This window comes from Echinops telfairi, unplaced genomic scaffold (assembly GCF_000313985.2).
Source record: "Echinops telfairi isolate 266 unplaced genomic scaffold, ASM31398v2 ScPeMD7_7465;HRSCAF=8503, whole genome shotgun sequence".
Taxonomy (NCBI): Eukaryota; Metazoa; Chordata; class Mammalia; order Afrosoricida; family Tenrecidae; genus Echinops; species Echinops telfairi.
Window position 1 is genome coordinate 369,686 of NW_022111365.1, and position 22,583 is coordinate 392,268.

Here is a 22,583-nt window from a genome sequence, read left to right on the forward strand (position 1 = left end):
TTGTGACCCTTCTGTGAGGGGATGTCCAATTGTCTACAGATGGGTTTGGGTCTCCATTCTGACCCTCCTCATTCACATCAAAAGGGTTGTTTGTTTGGGGTCTTCTGATATCTGATTCCGTCACACGGGTTGGTGTGCTTCTTCCATGTGAGCTTTGCTGCTTCCCTGCTAGATGGCTGCTTACTTAACTTCAAGCCTTAAGACCCCAGATGCTATTATCTTGTAACAGCTGGGCATCATCCGCTTTCTTCACCACATTAACTAATGCACCCATTTTTATTCTTCAATGATTGTGTTGGGAATGTGAGCATCACTGGTTATTAGAACAAAATTTTCGTCCATTAAGGGAGGACTTGAGTATCACTCTTTTTTAATGGCTAAGTACTATTACGTTATAAGGATAGGTCACATTTGTTCATCCATTCATCAGCTGACAGACTTTGGGGCATTATGGATAATGCTGCTATGAACATTCTTGTATGAGTTTTTGTATGAACATACAATTTCATTTTCTTGGATATATAGCTAGGAGTGAAATTGCTGGGTCATGCGCTAACTCTGTTAGTAACTTTCTAGGGAAGTTCCCGTTTTCCAAATGGCTGCACCATTTTACTGTACATTATATCAGCAGTGTCGAGGGCATGATTCCAATTCTATACTTTCTCACCAATACTTTATTATTATTATTTTCGCCAACCCAAGTGGCTGTGAAGTGGTAATCTCATTGTGATTGTTATTTGCATTTCCCTAATGCACAGCAGGAGAAGCCCTGGTGGCACAGTGGTTGCACATTGGGTTTCTAAACAAGGTCAGCAGGTCAAAACCAGCCCTTCCATGAAAAACAGAACCTTCTACTTCCATAAATAGATACAGTCTCAGAATCTCACAGGGGCAGTTCTACTCTGTCTTTTAAAGTCACTAAGAGTCAGCATGAACTTGAAGATAGTGAAGTTCTTTGTTTGTTGTTTAATGCACAGTAATGCTGTTCAGCATCTTTTCATGTGTTTACTGGCCATTTGTATATCTTCTTTGGAAAGATATCTATTCAGATCATTTGTCCACTTTTAATTGGGTTATTTACTTTTTATTGTGTTGTATAAGATGTGAAGATATTTATCCATGTTCCATGGGTTGTCTTTGCACTTTTTTTTTTAAATACTTTTTTTGGAGGCCCTTACACCTCTTAGCATAATCCATATATTCACCCAGCGTGTCAAGCACATTTGCACACATGCTGCCATCATCATTCTCAAGCATTCTCTTCCCACTGGAGCCCTTGATATCAACTCCCCTTCACCCCCCTCCCCTGCGCACCCCCCCTCACGAACCCTTGATATTATTATAATAATAGATTATTATTTTCATATCTTATATCGTCTTCCATCACGCCTCACCCACTTTTCCATTGTTCATCCCCCTGGGCGGGGGTTATAGATTGATCCTTGTGATTGAGTCCCTCTTTTTTCTCCCGCCCTCCCCTAATCCTCCTGGTTATCTCTACTCTCATTGTTGGCCCTGGGGGGGTTATCTATCCTGCATTCCCTGTGTTTAGGGCTCTTGTTTGTAGCTGTGTGCATGTTCTGGTCTAATCCTATTTGTAAGGTAGAATTGAGGTCATGATAGCGGCAGGAAGGAAGCACCAAAGAACTAGAGGAAAGCTGTGTGTTTCATTGGTGCTATACTGCACCCTGATTGGCTCATTTCTTCCCTGTGACCCCTCTGTAGGGGAATGTCCAACTGTCTATAGATGGGCATTAGGTCTCCACTCTATGCCCCCACCACCACCCAATTCACCTTAGGTATGATTTTGTTCTTGGTCCTAGATGCCTGTTGCCTGATCCCATCGACACCTCATGATCACACAAGCTGGTGTGCTTCTTCCATGTGGGCTTTGTTGCTTCTCAGCTAGATGACTACTTGTTTATCTTCGAGCCTTTAAGAACCCAGATGCTATATCTTCTGATAGCCGGGCACCATCAGCTTTCTTCGCCATGTTTACTTATGCACCCATTTGTCCTTAGCGATTGTGTTGGGTAGGTGAGCATCAGAGTGCCCAATTGTTAGAACAAAGTGTTCTTGTGTGGATGGAGGATTTGAGCCCAGGCTCCTTGCAATTTATTAATTTTGCTTAAGTCTAATTTCTCTATCTTTTGTTGAGATGTTGGTGTTAGAACTGAACATGCTTTACCTAAATTGCAGTCATGAAAATCCACTCCCAGTCTTAAGTCTATAATTCATTTTTGTCAATTTTTGTGTCTGATGGGAGTAAAACCCTAAGTTCTTGCCTCAATGCTTGTCTTTTAGCTGGGAATCTGCTTGGCCACTCCATTTTTCACGCAAACAGCAAACAAAAGATACGGAGAGGGCCTTTAACAAGACGTAGACACTGACAGAATCCACCTCTGGGCAGATGTCCCTATATTCCTATCGACGTAAGTCGGTATCTGATTTTGATTTTAGTCTGCGCACAGACTTTCGAAAGTATCTCAATGTGCCAAAATGGAATTTGCATGTTGAAAGCAGCTCCACTCGGTATGAAAGAGATTATACAAATTAACTTGCCCCATGTAGTAATCAAATTATAAAAGGGCAGGTTTGAGGAAACAACCTAATTGGCAAAAGCAAGCCTAGCCCCAGCAATTAGAGAACACCACCCACACAGCCTGGACAGACCCCACCTGGCTGCCTGCCTCTACCACGAAAAGCCAAAACTATCAAACCATTTTCTAAATGGAATAAAACATTCCAGCACAAGCAATAATTAGGAGATAACTACCCTCTTGGCTGCTTTCTGCACTTGATCTCTGGCCCCCTGCCTTCCAGCACACCTGAGACATTGCAATTAACTCACCCCCACCCCACTCCAGGAGCACACGCCCACATGCACCCTGTGGCCCTTCTGCCAGGACCCTCCAACACCATCCCAATTTGGGTTCACCCTCTTGTCTAGAGAGACCACACAACCCAAAGCCACGTGATTATCTCTACCTCTCAGGCACCTGGCCATTTACTTGTTAGCCTTTCCTGCTGAAAGCCCTCCTAGAACTGTGAAACCAGATACAAAAAGGTAACGATGAAATATGCAATTTTCCTCTAGTTCTTAAATGCTTCCTCCCCCCTACTACCATGATCCCAATTCTACCTTACATATCCGGCTGGACTGGAGGATGTACACTGCCACAGATAGGAACTGGAGATACAGTGAACCCAGGACAGATGAACCACCCAGGACCAGTGGAGAGAGTGGCGATAGCTGGAGGGTGGAGGGAAGGAGAGGGAGAAAGGGGGAACAGATGACAAGGTCTACATATGGCCTCCTCTCTGGGGGGATGGACAGCAGAGAAGTGGGTGAGGGAGACGTTGGATGGGGTAATATATGATAAAATAATAATAATTTATAAATTATCAAGGTTCAAGGGGAGGGGCGAGTGGGGAGGGAGCGGGGAAAATGAGGAGCCTACACCAAGGGCTCAAGTGGAAAGCGGGTATTGTGAGAATGATGATGTCAACATATGTACTAATGTGCTGGACACAAATGACGTATGTATGGATTGTGATGAGTTATATGAGCCCCTAATAAAATGATTTTTTTTTAAAAAAGGTAAATAACAATGGCTTTTTGCTTCCTCTCCAAGGTGCTTACATGAATCAGCCTGAGGGAGCAACGGTGTGAACCAGAACTGTAGGAGGGGCGAGGTGAATGTCAGTGCAGGGAAGAAGCTCTTACCACCTCATTTTTCAGACAAGAAATGTGTGGTAAAAAGCTTAGCGTCTTGGGAACATGTGGGATTCACCTTCAGCTCTGTCCTGATTTCAAAAAATTTGGATCTGGAGACATAAATTTTGTAGATAAATAAATAATGATGAAGCAGAAAATAGCTAACATTTCTTGACTGCATGCTACATGGCTGGCACTATCCTAAAGTGCGATACAGACATTATCTAAGTTAATACCACAATACTGTAAGATATACATCACACATTTTACTGATGCGGAAACAAAGCTAAGGACTCTGCTCAAGATCACACAGCTAATTAAAGGCACACAAAGAAAACCATCAACCAACATCACTTTCAATGACGAAGAACTGGAAACACTCCCCTTGCAAAACAGGGATAGACAAGGGTACCCCTTATCACCATCCTTATTCAATATGAGCATTAGCAGAATGATAAGGCAAGAACTGGAAATAAAAGGTACGCAAATTGGTGATTCTGTTGTAAAACTACCTCTATTTGCAGATCACATGATCCCATACACACACAAAAAATCACACAGACTCTACAAGAGAGCTACTAGAACTTATAGAAAGATTCAGCAAAGTGGCAGGGTACAAGATCAGCATAGCAAAACCAGTTGGATTCCTCTACATAAAGCGCACCCTTAAAAGGAAATGGGGGTGGGGAGGGGACCAACATCTATAGTAGACACCCAAAAGATGAAATACTTAGCAATAAACCTAACCAGGGACGTAAAGGACGTAAGGACAATTAAAACTACAGAACACTACTGTAAGAACCCAAAAGGGCCCACATACCTGTAAGTGGAAGAAAATGCCATAATCATGGATAGAGAAGACTTAGCATTGTGAAAAAGTCAATAATACTCTAAGTGGTCTATAGACATAATGAAATGCTAATTGAGATTCTACTAAAAATTCTTTAAAGAGATGAAAAAAATAATCACCAACTTTATATGGAAATGAAAGAGACCTTGCATACGCAAAGCATTGATGATGAAAAGCAACAAATTAGGAAGTATCCCACTTCCTGGTCTTAGAACTTATTAGGAAACCAGGGCAATCAAAAGAGCCCGGTATTAGCACAACAGACACACAGACCAATGACACACAATTCAGACATCAGAAGTAAATCCATCCTAGGGGCCCAAATACATTAATTGGAGGGGGAGGTAGTCTCCATAACAAATGGTACTGGCAAAACAGAATGTCTACTTGCAGAAGAATATCCATCTACAGAAGAATAAAAACACCATATACAAAAACTAACTCAGGAATGATCAAAGACCTACATGTGAAACCTAAAACTGTAAAAGATCACCAAAGAAAAAATTGGGGCAAACATAGGGGGCGTAATTTATGGCACAGTCTATCAAACACAACCAAAAATATATAAATAGCAGACAATGAAACAGATGACTGGGCCTCCTAAAAAGGAAACACTTAGGTGCATCAAAGGATTTCACCAGAATCAGAAGAGAATCTGCAGCCTGGGAAAATTTGGGGGGCAATGACATATCTCACAAGGGACTGATCTCGAACCTTTATAGAAAACTTCCAGCCTTCAACACCAAAAACACAAACAATCCAACTGAAAAAGGAGCAGGAAGATGGCACACCCATCAAGGAAGACATCCAAGCAGCCAACAAGTAGGTGAAGGGATGCTCACGATCATTAGCTATTGGAGAAGCACAAATCAAAGCAAAAATGAGCTATCATCTCATCCCCACCAGAACAGAAATGGTACGATTTAAATAGCAAAAAGAACACAACAAATGCAGCGAGCATGTGGGGAGATTGAAAGTGAAACACTTAAACACTGCTAGTGGGACTGTAAAATAACCAGCCCGCTGTGGAAAACTGAACAGAGTTTCTTCAAAAAGTTAGAATTAGAAATACCACATGATCCAGCAATCCCAAAACTAAGTATATATCCCAGAGAAATAAAAGCTATAAAACAAATAGATATATGCATGGCCATATTTATCACTGCATAATTTATAATAGCAAAAAGATGGAAACAATCTTGTCAAAGAACAAGAATCCACAAAATATCTCACAATACGCGTGAACCTGGAGGACATTATACTACATGAAACAAATCACAAAAGAGCAAATATTGTATGAGGCCACTATTATATAAAGTCAAGAAAAGGTTTATGCACTAAATGAAACATTCTTGACAGTTCCCAGGGATGGAGGCAGGGAGAAGGTGGAGATGTACTGACTTGGGTGAGACACACAGATGTACTGACTTGGGTGAGACATACAATGAGAAGGCCAGCACAGCATGATCACATGACCAAGGCAAAGGAAGACACCGGCGGAGATGGAAGAGTGAGAGGCAACAGTGCTCACAGTATTATACACCCAATCCAGAAATAAGAATAAAGACAAACAATAATTTATGAGTTAATACACAGGTAGATATATAACCTGAACAAGTGTGGGATGGTGCATTGGAGGACAAGTATATGTTTGGCAGAGGCTATTTCTACACATGCACTTGTATGCACAGCAAATACGAGGGGCTACCTCCCAAAATGGATTTTTTTTCAAAGCTATGTATTTAAATATTTTTTATTATAAAACACCCTTATCATCTTCAAAGTACTCTGCATTACACTTAATAAATTTGTCAAATCGGTGATTCCATTCTTGGAAACATTTTTCAATCTCATCTGGTTGGATGGTTGACAGCACCTCCCTCAGTTTTTTCTTTACCTCTTCTACGTCTTCAAATTGCTGTCCTTTCATGTCCCTCTTCACTCATGGAAACAAAAAGAAGTCCCACGGAGCAAGGTCAGGCAAGTAAGAAGTGTAGAGCAAGAGAGGCATGCTGTTTTGGGCCCAAAATTGGTGCACTGCGATGGCTGCATGAGCAGGTACATAGTCAAGGTGGCAAAACCAGTCCCACCACCGCCATCACCACCACCACAAATCAGACCTTTGTTTGTCACACACTGCTACGCAATCTTTTCAGAACCTCAAAATAGAAAGCTTGATTAACAATCTGACCTGGTGGAACAAACTCCAAATGCACTATGAGTTGACATTTTCCTATATTCGGGAAGCTAATGGATGTCTAGAATGAGGTTTGTCATTGACATTTCACCTTCTTTGAAATGAAAAAAAACCACTCGTACACCTGAGTTTTTCCCAGAGTGTTGTCCTTGCAAACTGTTCAACATCACAAAAGTTTCTGTGGCAGGAAACAAAATTTCAAGAGCCACACACTCTTACAATGGCCATCGCAAAAAAATGAGGTTCAAGCGAAACTACTTTTACAAAAAAAAGTCATCGTGACCAGAGAGAACCTTCCCAGAAAACACCACTGGGCACACTAACTCAGAGTGAGTTGCTGAATACTTGCCTACCAGGAAAAATGCATATTGCAAAAGCTCCAGCCAGCCAGTGGAGCTTTTCCCAATTTTTGTTTGTTTGTTTGTTTGTTTGGGGGTGTACCCCCTCGTATATCAAGATATATAACAATATATCTTAGTATATGAAATTATCATAATATATATAGTATATGAGGGTAGCACTTTGCAGGACTAGGCCACTGGGCCTGAGAGCCTAGAATCATAGTCTTTGGGGACATTAAGTTAATTGGTACAACATAGTCCATAAAGACATTCTCCATCCTACTAAGGTTGAGTTGTAACTGGGAATTTAAAAACTTGTGAGCAGCCATTGAAGATACTCTTCTAGCCCGGAGCAGAGATGAATAAATAGAAAGAGAGTTAAGGAAACAGTTATTCTAAAGGACTAATGGAACACATGAAAACAACCTCTATTAGCTTGAGATCAAAAGACCTAGATGCTACCCAGCTATCACTGCCAACTGATCAGGATCATACTGGGATGGAGTTGGATAAAAACGTAGACCAAAATTCAAAGTCATAGAGATCAGACATTTTTCTCAGAGAAAGTGGTAGAATTCACAGATTATGGCCCTTAGACACTCTTCAAACCTGGAATGGACCTCCCACTCCTGTAGATCATCTTACAGCCAAACTATAGACCCGCCACAAAGGGAATAATAGCACCGAAGAGGAGTATGCTTCTCAGAACAATCAGCCATTAAAGATCCAAAGGGCTGCATGTCCCCATAAATAAACTTCAGAAAGCAGGAAGGGGCAGAAAGAAAAAAAATGGGTGTATGGACACAAAGAATCCAGGGAGGAAGTGGGAAGAGTGCTGTTCATTGGAGAGTGCAACTAGAATCACAAAACACGGATATATTGTTGAATAGGAAACTAAGTGACTCTGTGAACTTTGGTTCAAACTACAATGAAATGTTAAAAAGAACGATACAGGCCTCTAACTTCCAGTTTCCTGGGTTAGCAGAACTCCTAGAACTGTCCTTCTTTTTGCTCGTGGCCACCACGTCCATGCTGACACATATGGCAGCCCCGTGTGTACAGTAGAGCGACTCCGAAGTGTTTTCCAGGCTGGGACCTTTCAACTGTAGCTCGCCAGGGCTGTCTTCCTAGATCCTTCTGAGTGGATCTGAACTGCCCACCTTCTGGCTGGTGTTAAGAGCTAAACAATGTTCACCACCCAAGGATGCCCAACTCCAGGGAGCTTCCATAAAACAAGACAAGAGAAAGCAGGCACGGCTGCCCTGGCGTCCGTCTAGGCTTGTGGAGACCGGTGTGCTGACCAGTAGAACTAATATAGGGCTTTCATGTATGGAAAATATGAATGTAATAGTTTGTATCTATAGAAGGGTCAGGTTCCTTTCTGTCTTTGTAGTCTCTTTAGTGGAATGCCCGTGAGGCATCACATTCTAGTTTAATGTTTACTCAATAATACAACTCTCTTTCTCTCCTGAAAAACAAAAGATTATATATAGCTAGCAACTGCCAGCCTCTTCATGGAGCTTCTGATTATTTAGAGACTTTCGGTGTGAAAGGCAATTATGGTGTGAGGCCCACCTAGTTGTGTGGAGAGAGAAAGGAAGTCTATTTTAATTCTCTCCCAGTTCATTCTCCAGCTGAAGACGACCCCTCTGGGTCCTCCTGGAACCAGAGCCAACAGAAATGGAATAGAGGCTGAGTGCCCATCGAATGTGCAAGAGTACATTTACTCAACCCGCTATAGGTTACAAACGCTGACTGGTAAGAACTAGTCAAGAGATACTATCTTGGTTTTGGCAGCAATGTCCTTGGCAGCGATACGAATAACTCTGAGAATCAAATGCTAATCTTTTTCCAATTCCAATTAGGTTACTAGCCTTGAGACATTCATATTACCTAATTATCTTTTTATTTTTCTCTGAAGAGATAGAGGCAATCCCTGGGTTATGACAAGCGTCAACCTACGGACAATGCCTATTTGTGCTTTAATGTTATGAAAATTTGCCTTCTCTGAAATGCTTCAGCCCGCCCCTACTCAGAGAAAAGTCATCCCAGTCACCTTCACTCGCTGCACATGCAACTTTTAAATCATGTGAAACGGCTCTGACCCTTTTCTCACACTAACCCACTGCCAGTTCAGTCAGTTCCAGCCTAGCAGCCCTGGAGGAAGTGGGATGGCTTCACAGGGTTTCCACTGTTCACAGAGTTTCTTTTCCAGAGTGGTTTGAACTGCCACCCTTCTGCTGAGTTCATCAACAACTAAGCCATTTGGGGTCCTTTCTTGCATGAAAGTAAAGCTAAGTAAGAACCACATGCAGATGCTCTAAATTACCTATAAATCAACTTTAAGGCACACCTAGGCATGTATCTTGTCCATAACCTGGAGACTGCCCGTATAAAGCCTTTGAAAGTGTTTCACCATGAAGACATATAAAGCGATCAGAACCCCAACATACCTTGATGTTCTGAGAGAATCAGAGTGTAGACCCCGAGCTAAACATATCCCTCGCATGCTAGCTTCAGTCATGCGAAGTACTTCCAGTTCCCCAGGTAGCTGGGTCACATCCTTTTGCTTGGAATTCCCTCTAAGCCCCTTTCCCCTTTTCTATACGAAGTCTGTGCCCTGGAAATGCTTCAGCTGTGCCAGATCACACTGGCTAATACTAGTGCACAGCGCTGTCTCACCTACTGGGTTGAGTATAATTTTTATTTAGTGGACATGCTAGCCTCTACTTATCTCATTGCTTGGTGAAACTAAGTACTCTAATAAATTATTGCTTAAGAGAAGTTGGTGTTCTTGTTCCCTACAAGAGTCTGAGTTCAGTTGATCTGCTGGATTTCCTCTTGGGTAAGTGGACCGAGTAACCTCTATTTCGTTTTTGCACATCAGAGGTGACCAAAACTACCTGTCCCACAGCACTTTCGGTGGCACAGTGGCTGGTGAAAGACAAGTGGCTTCTGAGACAGAGGCAAAGGCTCATGCAACATCCTACACACACGGGTGGCTCGAGAAGAGGTGGCATGACTCATTAAATGATTGCTGATAAACAATTTCAACAATGCCTTGGCCACTACAGAGATATTGATTTCGATGATGATGATTGAGAAAAAGGAGGTGGGCGGTGGAACTTGCACAGAAAGCAGTGAAGGGACTTGCCCGAAATCAATCAGGGAGGGGCACACATGTGAACACAGCCAGTGCTTTTGAGACACAAATCTGGCACTGTTAGGGATCACTCTCCACTGAAAGCTTCGTTCTTGAATTTTTAGAATTACTATAAACTTCATTGAATCCCATTCATCCTTCCATTTCAACTTCCCTTTGAAACCTTTCTCATTCTTTCTCCTCCAAACTCTTATGAGTCTACAATCCACAACCCCACACTTACTTATCATGAACTTCTTAGCTATATTGTGTGTCTCATTTCTCCTCTGATCATAAATTTCCTGAAGGTGGAGATGATGCTTAATGTCTTTATTCTTACAGTGCCTAGCACAGGGCTTGGTTCATAAGAGATCCTTAAGTATGTATGTGTTGATTCATGCAGTATATGATTGTACATGCCACTGGCATCTCTGCCTCACTCCCTGAGCACTTCATAAGCCAATTCTGCCTCCATTTGAAAACCTGAGCAGAGGAAATGAGATTTTCCCAGGACTTCTTTTCAGAATATATAATAAATGGTGCTTGTTGGCTTTTTTCCCCTCTAATATTCCCTACTAATATTCATTTAAATTTTGTTCTTCTGTTTTTCCTTATTATTAGCAGGCAATAGCAAATAATAGCAAAAACAAAAAGTTAGTTTTTTTCTTTTTTAATTATTGGACACAAACAGAAAATTGAGAAAATGTCTACCCTTTAGCTTTAACCCCTCCTCAAACCCGAGGCTAGGAGGGACTTTTGTTATTTATCTACGGTAAAAAGCATAACTCTAGGTTTGGAATGCTATGGCAGATGGTTTAGTAAATCAAAATGTTGTCCTGGAAAATACAGAATGCCTGGTCTCAATGTGAGAAAGAGGATCCGTACAAATTCAGTAATGTCTGAGGCACCCTATCTCTACAGGATAGTTTCTTGGTCCCACCCCCACCCCCACCCCTCAGCTCATCTCTAGGTGCTGACCCTGTCCTTTGTGGTTTGCAAAACTGATCAATGAAACACTCAACTACTGTGGAAAATTTGGATTTAAAAATGCTTTTAAAAAAAGCTTTTTTGAGGTTCTGAGTACCTAAAATGTGGAGGTGTTTATTCCAAGAAGTAGATTTTTAAATCAAAGATGGAAATATTCACTATCCATAGTCCAGGTACTTATTAGCAAGCATAATCCCATGTCTACCACATCCTCTGAAATTAGTATCCTGCGGTGAGACCTACAGTTTTGCATTTCATATTACTATTCATGTTAACTGTGATAGCTACTAAAGTTTAAGAATCCATCTGAGGACACAGAGCTAACTGCACAGATATGCCCTCTATGGCAGTACAGAACACTAAATTCTATTCTTAGCTATTGGTGGAGTAGAAGAACACTTTCTGGAAAGGTTTGCAGGTGGGGTTAAAAACTAGCAACTGAAAAGTGAATGGGATTTTAATTTTAAGAAATTGTGAAAAGCGTATCCTTCTAATTAGAAAATCCAGGTCAGGAGAAATGGCTAACTGAACAAGCTCATCGCTAGCCAGTATCTTAAAGGCCTTCAGCACTCTGGAGATCAAACGATCCAGTGGTTTCACCATCTTCCAGAACTAAGACTTCCCCTCATCATCCTGGGCAAGGTTGAGACCCACACTCTTCTTTCTTACCATTTTCTTCCATTTCATCCTACGATTCTGATACCACGTCTTCACCTGCAGTTGAGTGAGTCCAAGAGACTGAGCCAAGTCCAACCTGGAATGTGAGAGGAACAAAGGAAGGATGAGGAAGGCCGAGAAAGGCAGTTAGAATGTGGCCTAGTGACTAGCTTCACCTATGTGCCACCAGAGTGTAACCTCCTCTAAAAAGCCAACTCTTCCCCAAGAGGCCTTTGTTTTTTTCTCCAAGATCCTATGGGTCAAACCCTGGGATGGTAAGAAACAGATACATGCGATGATCCGGGACATCGGGGTGATCCTCATTCTGGAAACACTCATTACCCAAACTGACTCTGAAAGTACTTCTGCGTCTTCATTACACAGTGCTGTTCACTCTGACTTGGTACAAAATGAAGTCTCTAACGGAACTCTATGGTGGTATAGTGGTTATTCGCTGGGCTGCAATCCACATGGTCGGCAGTTTGAAACCACCAGCAGCTCTGAGGGACAAAGAGTGGGCTTTTTATTCCTGTAAGCAAACTGTTACAGTCTCAGAAATCCACAGGGGGATCGCTGAGTCAGCATTGGCTCAATGGCAGTGAGTTTGTTTTGTTGTTGTTGCTGTTTTTAATAGAGCTCTGGTATGCTGCTGGGTAATCCTTGTCCTGCTGCTGGGTAATCCTTGAACCACCAACTGGTGGTTCAAACCCACCAGTTGTTCCTTGGGAGAAAGATGAGGCAATCTGCTCTCATAATGAGTTCAAATTCAAAATCCAAACTCACCGCCATTCAGTCAATACTCACTCATAGCAACCATATATAACAGGGTGGAACTGCCTCTGTGGGTTTCATCTTTCTCAGATCAGAAACTCGGGTCAGAAAGAGTTACAGCCTCAGAAGCCATCGAGTGGCTAGAGTTGGCATTGACTCTATGGTAATGGGTGGGAAGCCCAAGGGCAGGCTGGAAATAAAAGGCAGGACTATGTTCATTATTGAAACCAACCAATCCCTTCAGGTCCAGTTCAAATTCTACCTTCCACAGGTGAGCCTACCAGACCCTTCTAGCTCATCCCCACCCTACATCTCTACATTCCACCCATGGGCCAGCTGCCACCGCAGATAAGCCCGAGTTCTAACTGTGCCCTAATCACAGCACTGAAGTGCTGCGTATGCCTTGACTTCCTTTACGTCCACTGAAGGAGCTATCATATTGTCAGGCCTCAGAAATATTCTGTGACTATGTCATCAATTCATAGTAGTTGCTCTAAATTGTTACAATTCCACATTCCTCAAGGAATCTGTCCACCTCCTGCTCTTCAGTCTACTGGTAATCATGGGTCTGCATTTCTCTACTGCTTTCTGAAAACTTCCGAAATGCAGCCCAGCATGTCCTGGAAAGTGTGCAATTGGAGCCACTGCCAAAGGTACAGACAGCATCCATTTCATGAGCATCATAAGCCACTGATAATGAGCCAGCTCCCTTTTTTCCCACAGCCCTGGTTAATGATTCCCATTTTACAGACAAGAAATCTCAGCAAACTAAGGGCCATGGGCTGCCCATTTCTAAAATAAAGTTTTACTGGGACACAGACACACCCACTTGTGACTATATTGTCTATGGCTGATTTGGCACTTCAAATGCAAACGGGTATGATGCAACAGAGATATACGGTCTATGGAACCTAAAATATTTGGGTGACAGAGTGACTGCTAACCAAAAGACAAGTGTTTGAATCCACGAGCTATTCCACGGAAGAAAGACGTGGCAGTCAGCTTCTGTAAAGGTGTACAGTCTTGGGAATTCTATGGGCTTTTCTTCTTCTCTGTCCTACAGTCGCCACAAGTTGGAATCAACTCAACAGCAGGCAGTCGGGTTGGGTTGGGTTTGGGTTTGGGGCGGATAAGCCCTTTACAGAGCCTACTGACTTCTGACTGACAAGCTAGAGTATGGGTGGGGCTGTGATTCAAATCCACTGTGTCTGATTCTTATACTGCTTACTGTACATGGGCAGCCCTACGAACACTTTGTACAAATTGGATTTTTCAAAGGAAAGGTCCTGCTCAGGCTGTGGTAGAAAGAAACGCCAGGAGGGGCTGCAGCAGGAGGAGAAGTGAACGCCTCTCACTTAGAGAGCCTGTGGGATGAGACCGGGAAATAGGACGCCAGGTTCCAACCTCAGTTCTGGAGACCACAGAACATTTTAGAGGCTGTACATTGTTGCCCTGTGTTACTACTTTAAACCCCAAGTCTGCCTCCGACTGGGTCGACCACCTCTGTAAGTGGCTCCACCCCTGTTTATTGAAGCACTGTGAACCTCTAGTGCAGAAATCTGGGGCAACCACCGTTGATAGAGCGTTGGCAGTGGTCGCCAAGGTTTGAAGGTTCCCACTTTTCGAAGGACTGGGATCTGTGGAGCTAAGTTCCATTAGATCACACAAGCCTGCGGTTCCAACGCGGAGTCCGGAGGAGCCTCAGCTGTGAGTCTGTCAACTGCAAGCGTCACGAGGAGCATCAACCATAAGAAAAACCAATGAGTCCAAGCCCTGAAGGCTCAGAGGCAAACTCGCTACCCAGTCACTCCCAGCCCCTATTCTCTGCTCTTTTGCTGGCCAAGGCACACAATGTAAATTCCCGATCATAAAAAGAGTCTCTCTTCAAGGATCGTTGAACCTGTCTTAAATCTACATTCACATGGAAGGGCTTCTACTACAAGATGCCAACTTAAGTGAAGGTCATTAACAGACTGAAGCTAGTCTGTTCCCAGAGCCAGGAATACTTCTACTAACTGCACTGCAATCACTCATTAAGGTTCACGAGCGCAAGAGGATGTCGCACAGGCTTCCAGTCTCTAGGTCTCCCTGGGGATATCCCCCTGCTAGCATTGTGCCTTCCTAGCTTGGGTCGCCTGAGGTCAGCAGGTGCACGAATCAATGGATGGTTCAGGGAGCACTTCTGCCACCGCCTTAGCAAATGGTGTGAGCTCACTTGGGAAAAATGCAATCTTGACTCACTCTGACTACAGAGAAACAAGCTTCACTGTCATCAGCTTTCTCTCATTACCTGCCGCCGTTACAAATGCGTACTTCCCTGCTTATTCGTTCAAATGGGGTCACCTAGGAAACCAGAGAAACAAACAATGAGGAGGAGGGAACTGGCTGGGGGAGGAGGGAATGCTCATGGCCCTGGTCACGTACAGAGGTGAGAAATATCTGAGAGGGTGGCTAAAGGCAACAGCGCCCATGCCAGACAGATGGTATCCTCCTCCCTAGGCAAGGGAATGTCACCTGAGCAATGACACCCGAGCGATGCCTGGGCAGGTACCAAGGAAGACCCAGGAAGTGTGCTGGAAACTAACATTTCTGTAACCAAAAAACCCCCTAACTTTTCAAATTAATCCTGGCATTTTATGCATGCATGTGGAAGCCCTTTGAACACAGCACCCCACAAGTCATAAATAATGATTTTCACACCACTTGCTATGCAAAAGGACATTACATTCTCAATTATATGCTGAGGACGTTAAAAATAGCTATACAAAACCTAGGGAATACCACCTATTTAATCCTCTGTTCACAGACCTGCCTCCTGTCTACCCAAGACATCTGAAATGCAGTTTCTCCAGAATAGAGCTCACTCTTCTTCCACCAGATCCACTCTGTCCCCTGCATTCGGCCTTCAGTGAATAGTAACATTATTTACTTGGTTTCCTGGTTCAGGGACCACACAACTACCAAGGCTCTTCTGCTCCCCTCGCCTCGATGTTCTGTTTAGTCCATCGTCAACCGTCAGCCCTTAGTGGCTGGTGACTGTCTAACTCACACTCCTTAGGCAGACATACAAGCTCTTTCACAAACCGGGCCCTGTCTATTGTTCAACCTTATCTCCCACAGCTTCCCATTCACATCTCAAGCTGGAGCCATCCTGACCACTTGCAGCTTCCTGGACATGCCTCTGTGCCTCTGCAGGGGGCTTCCCTTCTGTGTCGAGCGCTCTTTTCCTCTGTTCTGAAATGGCCCCTTCTCTGAGAAGTCTGCTCCAAGCATTTGATATGGTGTAAATTGAAGAACACAGAATTCTCCGGGTAAGGGTTAAAAACAAGGCCAAAAAATGTCACTCTCAATAAGTCAATTCTGAGTATCAGCAATCAATACTAGAGTTCAGAGTAGAACTATCCCTTTGGGTTTCTGAGACTATAAATGTTTATGGGAGCACACAGACTTGTCTTTCTCCAGTAGAGTGGGTTTGAACTGCTGACCGCGAGGTCAGCAGCCCTGTTGGGTGACCCATTAGAGCACCAGGGCTCCAGTGAAGGGTACAGCTATGGAAACACTGATTCCGTAGTTGTATAGACCTAGATGGAGGATATGTTGAGAAACAAGAACTTCACTTTAAATATTTTCGTTTAATCATGCTTGGTCAGGTAGAGGGTCAGCAACAAAGAAGACCCAGAATAAGATGGATTGACCCAATGATGGCCCCAGTGGACACACGCTGTTGTGAGGATGGCACGCACGGGACCAGGTGGTGTTTGCTTCTGTTGTGTACAGTGTTGCTGTAGGTGAAAGTTGACTTGGCCGCTCCTAACAACAACATGAGTCTGTAACAATGTGCTCTGACTTACCCTCCTACTTTTGAGTTAATTTCACGTTTGACTTACCCTCCTACTTTTGAGTTTAATTTCCTTACTTTTTTCACGCCTATTCTCTGAGAGGACTGGGGCAAGCCTGTTTTGGATAAGCAATGAATCAAAGAAAGAAGAACAAGGATTATAAAATTCCCTAAATTAAAAGGGCCACACATTTCCCGGGAGTGAATGTGAAGGGACTAGACACAACACACTTGTAAGTGTTTTGCAATTAAGATAGCAAATTAAAGGCGGTGTGTATTGAAGCCTTAGAGCACAGGTTCCCAAAGATATGGCCTATTGGCCTCTTTTCAGAAAAAAATTACTTAGCGCTCCCCTGGCAATTAAAAAATTTTGTACTACAGCCCAGAATAAAGTGGTATCTGGTTTTTTCCTGCCCCCCCCATACTTACAACACGACCAGGTGTAGTATCACCTACTTTAGGAAACACTTGCCTTAGAGAAAAAAATAAAGACTCTCCCACCTGCGTCTAAAAGGGTTTTAATGAATGATCTCTTAACTCGGGTCCTCCTTGGTCTCAGTCAAGTGAATCTGACTCGATATCCACCAAACTCATTAAAACATCTAACACCTCCTCAAAAGCGATCGATCCAACCCTTTCCAAGTGTAAGCCAGCTCAGTGTGTCTGGACACAGCTGAGAAGAGCTAGAGGGGGTGGGGAATTAAGGAGATCGTGGAGTTCAATTCCAGAGCTAGTCCCACGCTCTCCGATTGTAAACGGGGGTGGCTTTAAAAACCAAGCCTGTTTCACAAGTACTGGAGTACCAAACCAAACCACTGCCACGGAGTCGATGCCCACTGACAGCTACCCTATAGGACAGACTAGAACTGCCCATGGGCTTCCAAGACTGTACCTCGTTATGGAAGTGGAAAGGCGGCTTCTCCCTTGGAAGGGCTGGTGGTTTCAAGCGGCTTAGGTTAAAATATGAGGAGAGACAAGGCCAGAGGACCCAGTGCACACACTTTGGACATTAACAAAACAGAGGTGCCTGCTGTCAGAAGGATAGACCCATAGATGCCAACCACCAAGAACCCTGGTGGCATACTGGTTATGCATGAGACTTCTAACTGCAAGGTCAGCAGTTTGAAACCACCAGCCTCACTGAGAGAAAAACTAGGCTTTCTACTACTCCCATAAAGTTCCAGTCTCAGAAATCCAGAGGGGCAGTTCTAGTCCTACAGGGTCATTATGAGTCGGCAGTGAGTTACAGGACATTAAGAAAAAGTGAGGGCCACCATGAAGGGAGCAGGCAGGGCACAAGGCGACACTGATACTGACTTCAATACGTGAGAATGTGCCAAGCAGAAAGAAAGTTCATGCAGGGCCACAAGGGGGACAGGGGCAAGTACTGAGGCTATGAATGCTTCTCCCACCCTACTATCACATCAACACTTTTATTGTCTCCTACGGTCCCCAACTCCTTATCTCAAGAGGTCTTCTGGGACAATAGCATTTCTTTCTAATAAAGAGGAGATGGGGATGGTTGACTAACTCTTGCTACATTTACCCACTAGACAACTGGATCCAATGAGCAATGACTGGGCAAGAATGGATTATATGAAAAAGGGGTGTCTGGTTCATCTGGAAGGAACTCTTGGTGAACACTTTCACCCCCATTGGATATCAATAATAGTCCAAGGAACTATAAATATGTAGCATCATGGGATAAAAAGTGCACATGCTTTTAAGCATTATTTTAAAACAACTTCTTATGCAGCTCTTCAAAGGGCCCAATAACAAACACTATATGACAAACAAATGAAATTATTTCCCACTGCCGTCTAAGTACTATTTCTTTTGACCATCACAGTTCTGAAAAACAAACTCACATGTCTCAAATCGATCTTTTAACTAATTTTTTGTCTTAATATCAAACCTGAATCTAAGTTTCTTGTGTTAATATCAAACTTGAATGTAAGTTTTATTTAATCAATTTTACTTGTTTTACACATTTATTTTCCATTATGTAAATTTATTTGGTATGTTAGAACCAAATTTTTTAAAGGACATAACTAGGTGAAATATGATGAATTATTTAATATTCAGTATATATAGCCAAATGATCTTCCTTTTACTGATGGGGAAGAATGGGGAAAGATACAGATTGGATTATATGATTAAGCTCTGAGTGATTAATGGATTAATTGTCATCCTCATTCTGTTAGGTATAAAAATCAGCCATCTGAGAAGCATAAAGGGGTGGAGGGGAGTGTCTCACAACCAGCAAGAGAGAAAGACAATGAGTAGTAGAAATCCTTTGGATCCTCAGATCCCTGCACATTGACCCTCCTTGATCCAGAAGACAGCTTTGACACCAGAGTATTGGCAAAGGAGGAGCAGCAGCAGAACCAGGAGCCAGGGCACGAAATGGAGCGGTGGACTTCCCCGCCCACAAAGCAAGTAAAGCTGAGTGCTTTCAGGCTGGAGGCTGGCTTCTGGGATGGGGTCCTTCTGGGCACTTAATTGGGGAGCTGGGTTTGCTGACCCAAAGAGCTGGAGCTGAGTACCTTGCAGTTAAAGGCATGTAGTGGAGTGGTATGCCCTTTGAGCATTTACTGGCATCCTTAAAAGAGATTTTGTAACATTGCTTGAGCAGGACAGAGGCCAGGCCAAGAGGCCTGCCTGCGGACTCGGAAAAGAAGAAAGTGTCCTGACTTAACAACTGTGTCCTGAGCATTTCTCACAAGAATTGTAACCTGTTATCTGCACGATAAATCCCCTAATTGTGAGCATCATCTGTGAATTCTGTGTGGTCAGTGCAATGAATCATCAAACCCAGTGACATAAGTAGACTGCCATGGGAGGAGTGGTTGGTGTCAGACTAAGGTACAAAGGGATGGGCAGTGGAGGCATATCTTCCCTTTGCCTTATGGCAATCTGCCTTGGGGGCTGGAAGAGGTCAGATGTGGCCCCCCATTGCTGTTTTCTCACCAACTGACAGGAAATACCAGCTAACAGTGGGACACAAAAACAAAAGCTCACAGGAGATACAAAGTAGTATAATTTGTAAAGCCCTAAAGACAAATTCCAAAAGTAACTTCCTTTTTAAAATGTATTAAATTCATTGAATGACGCAGTTTAATGGGTTAAAATTATTATAATATTACTACCAGTGCTAATTACTAGCAGCAATACAAATATAACAGAATTTGTTCCAAATTCTGCATTCATTCCTTGCTATAGTAAAACTTAAAAAATCAATAATGTTACAGAAAGTGAAATGATTTTAGGATCCGAAATTGTCATATCTCAAACCCTATAAATGACACAAATCCTGTTCATGGAATAATTTTTCTGCTAATAATGTGTGTGATTGTCTCAAAAGGGGGCCTAGTAAGCATGAACACCACAGTGGACCATTTGAAAATTTGTGTTAAAAATTTCTGAATGGTAAACAAAAACAGTTCTATAGCCAGACTATATTTGTAGAGTGCAGAGCTAGTGATGACAATTGTAAGAGGGACTGGCTACTGGATTGCTCATCAGTAGCTCTCTATATTATTTTGTTTGCAAACTATCCAGGATTAAGTCATTTAATTTTCAATCTACTTCAGATTTACTTAGCAATTAGTGCAACAGGATTATGATTGAAAATATTAAAACAGTTTAGTTCATAGAGATTATATGCTGTCAGATTTAAGCTGAAGACAATTTTGGCTTAGCTCATGAACTGAAAACACAAATTAATAAATTATGTCAGTATTGGAAAACAGCTTGCAGCATGTTATGCTGTTGCTGTCCTTATAACAATCACTATACATGTGCTACTTTTCAAGAAAGAAAGAGTGTTTGGGTTCCCGTAAAATGCAAATTTGGGGGGTGTCTTGAACTTGTTACTTAACTTCATCCATTTTTATCAGGCCAGATCTCAAAACATGATAACACAGGAACGATGCGCTCACTGGAACTATCTAAAATAATTTACTCAGAAATTTAAATGATAAATTTAAGTAATAAAGTACCGACAACTAGTTTCAGAATAATAAGTAGAGCTCAATATTAGTTTATGTAATCTTGGTCTTTCTCATGCAAATCGGCTAAGTATTAAAGATATGGATCTCCAACAGATGGAAAACCTGTTAAGTACTTTATCACATTTACTAGCTTAAAATACTATATTTGTGAAGAACTTGCAGATTAAGTACCTCACCATTTATGTGATATGCGTAAAACTGATTTTTCTAACTACAGGGACCAATACTATGATAATGTTGCAAATATCTCAAGGCTTTACAAAGGCATGCAATAGAAAATTTTAAATGTAAGGAATGTGCCATTTCCATACACATGGCATGCATTCACTTAATCCAGGGCATGTAGCACAGTATATTGTTATCAAGTGGCAATTGATTTTTCCCCTATTGTTCAGTTACTCTATGCATTTTTTCACCTCTTCTCACAGATGGGCAGTTCTTAAAACATATTTAGGCAATGATGGAGCACTGAAATACCTTTCTGATACACATTAAGAAGTACATGTTACAGTGACACATGCAATCTTATAATTATACACTTGGGTTCCAGAAAATAAGGCTGAGATCAGACACCAAAGAGACAAAGAGAGAAGCTGCAAACATTGCCAACAAAATGCAAACACTAGAATGTATACTGATGTTGGTTATGTGGAATATTGCAGAATTTACACCGGATGAGTAAAATTCTCTATGAGTCAATCGTAAATTTAAAGACATGAACAAATGCCTCCCAGTCATGAACAAGTTATTTATATGACTTCAAAGAAAAGTTTGAAAACCCAGAACAAATACTGCCATATACTAATTATCAAGCAGTTCACCATCACAAAAGCACCAGAAAGAAATAAGTCAATGACAAAAGTGTTCAGGAAGTATGGTAATCTATCCTTAACACAACTGCAGGAAAAGGCCAAAAGCATATAAAGTTTTCAAATAGATTCTCCTCTTGAATGTGGATCTATCTGACGAAGACTGTATGAAGACATCTGAAGAGTCTTCTAACTTCAATGCAAGCGTTTACAGAGCAGTGCAGTCATATTCTTACATGAGAACTGAGTTTGCAGAAAAACACACTTGACTCAAGTAGGAATGCGTGATTCCATGATAGAAGATAAAATACAAGGCTAAATAAAACCCCATTGTACAAAATAATCAGCGTTATATAAAAATGTCAAAATGTGAACCTCCTGTTTCATCTAATCTACCTAATTCTGAAGGCAGTATTTCCCCCTAACTCTCTAACCTCCAAAAATTTTGTGCTCTTCCATTGACACGATGTCAAAACAGCAGTTCTGGCATCTGCAAGGGACACAAATCAGGTTCCTTTGCAATGTTCTTTGGTCTGGGAAACAAACAGAAGTCGGGAGGGGTGCGACCCGCCTGTGGGGTGGATGGGGCGAGGTTTCTTACAAACATTCTCGTAGGCAGCTCTCGGGCTCTAGAAAATTAGCAGATGCATTGTGATGGGGACATTTCTCAGTTCAATTGTCCTGGGCTTTTTGTCACCAGTGAAAGTTTCCATATTTTTTGAGAACTTCTTCCTAATAAGCCCTAGTGATGGTCCTGTATCCTTTGAGAAAATCTACTAAGACTGCCCCTTTGGAATACCACCATGAGAGTTGATCCAGATAACCTTTAGAGCTGTCCCTTCTAGCTTTACCTGGTGCGGCAGATCACTTCAGAAGCCACGGTTTTGATTCGACCTTGCTTCCTGGATCGTATTAGTAGATCCAAGGCTGGCCCCCAGTTCGTCCCATAAAATGATCTCATTAGCTTCGGCCTCGCATAAGACTCTGAGTTCTCTGATCTTTACTCAATGCTTTGGGCACCACTGAGCCCCAAGCTGGCTGCGGCCAAGAAAGAAGTCTTCGTAAACCTGAAAGTGCTGAGCCTGTGGCTCCCTGCCGTCAGTGGCTACCACAGCCATGCTAATTCTGTAGTCGCCTCCCACTTGTTCCTGCTTTCTGCCAGTGTCCTTACTCGGCCACTGGATCTTCCTGCCTTGGCGCGTCTTTGACATCTTCCTAGCCTTCCTCAGAGCACTTGATCCATCTAAAAACTAGTATTTG

The 22,583-nt window shown here is 42.5% G+C and overlaps 1 protein-coding gene across 1 annotated transcript in view; it reads right to left on the reverse strand.

Moving 5' to 3' along the window:
• The window catches only part of BARX2 (BARX homeobox 2), an 88,306-nt gene that overhangs the window by 2,397 nt on the left and 63,326 nt on the right, over nucleotides 1-22,583 (reverse strand). The window contains exon 3 of the mRNA XM_004714177.2: nucleotides 11,905-11,989. Within this exon, the coding sequence (XP_004714234.1) occupies nucleotides 11,905-11,989 (85 nt within the window). The remainder of the gene's footprint in view (nucleotides 1-11,904; nucleotides 11,990-22,583) is intronic.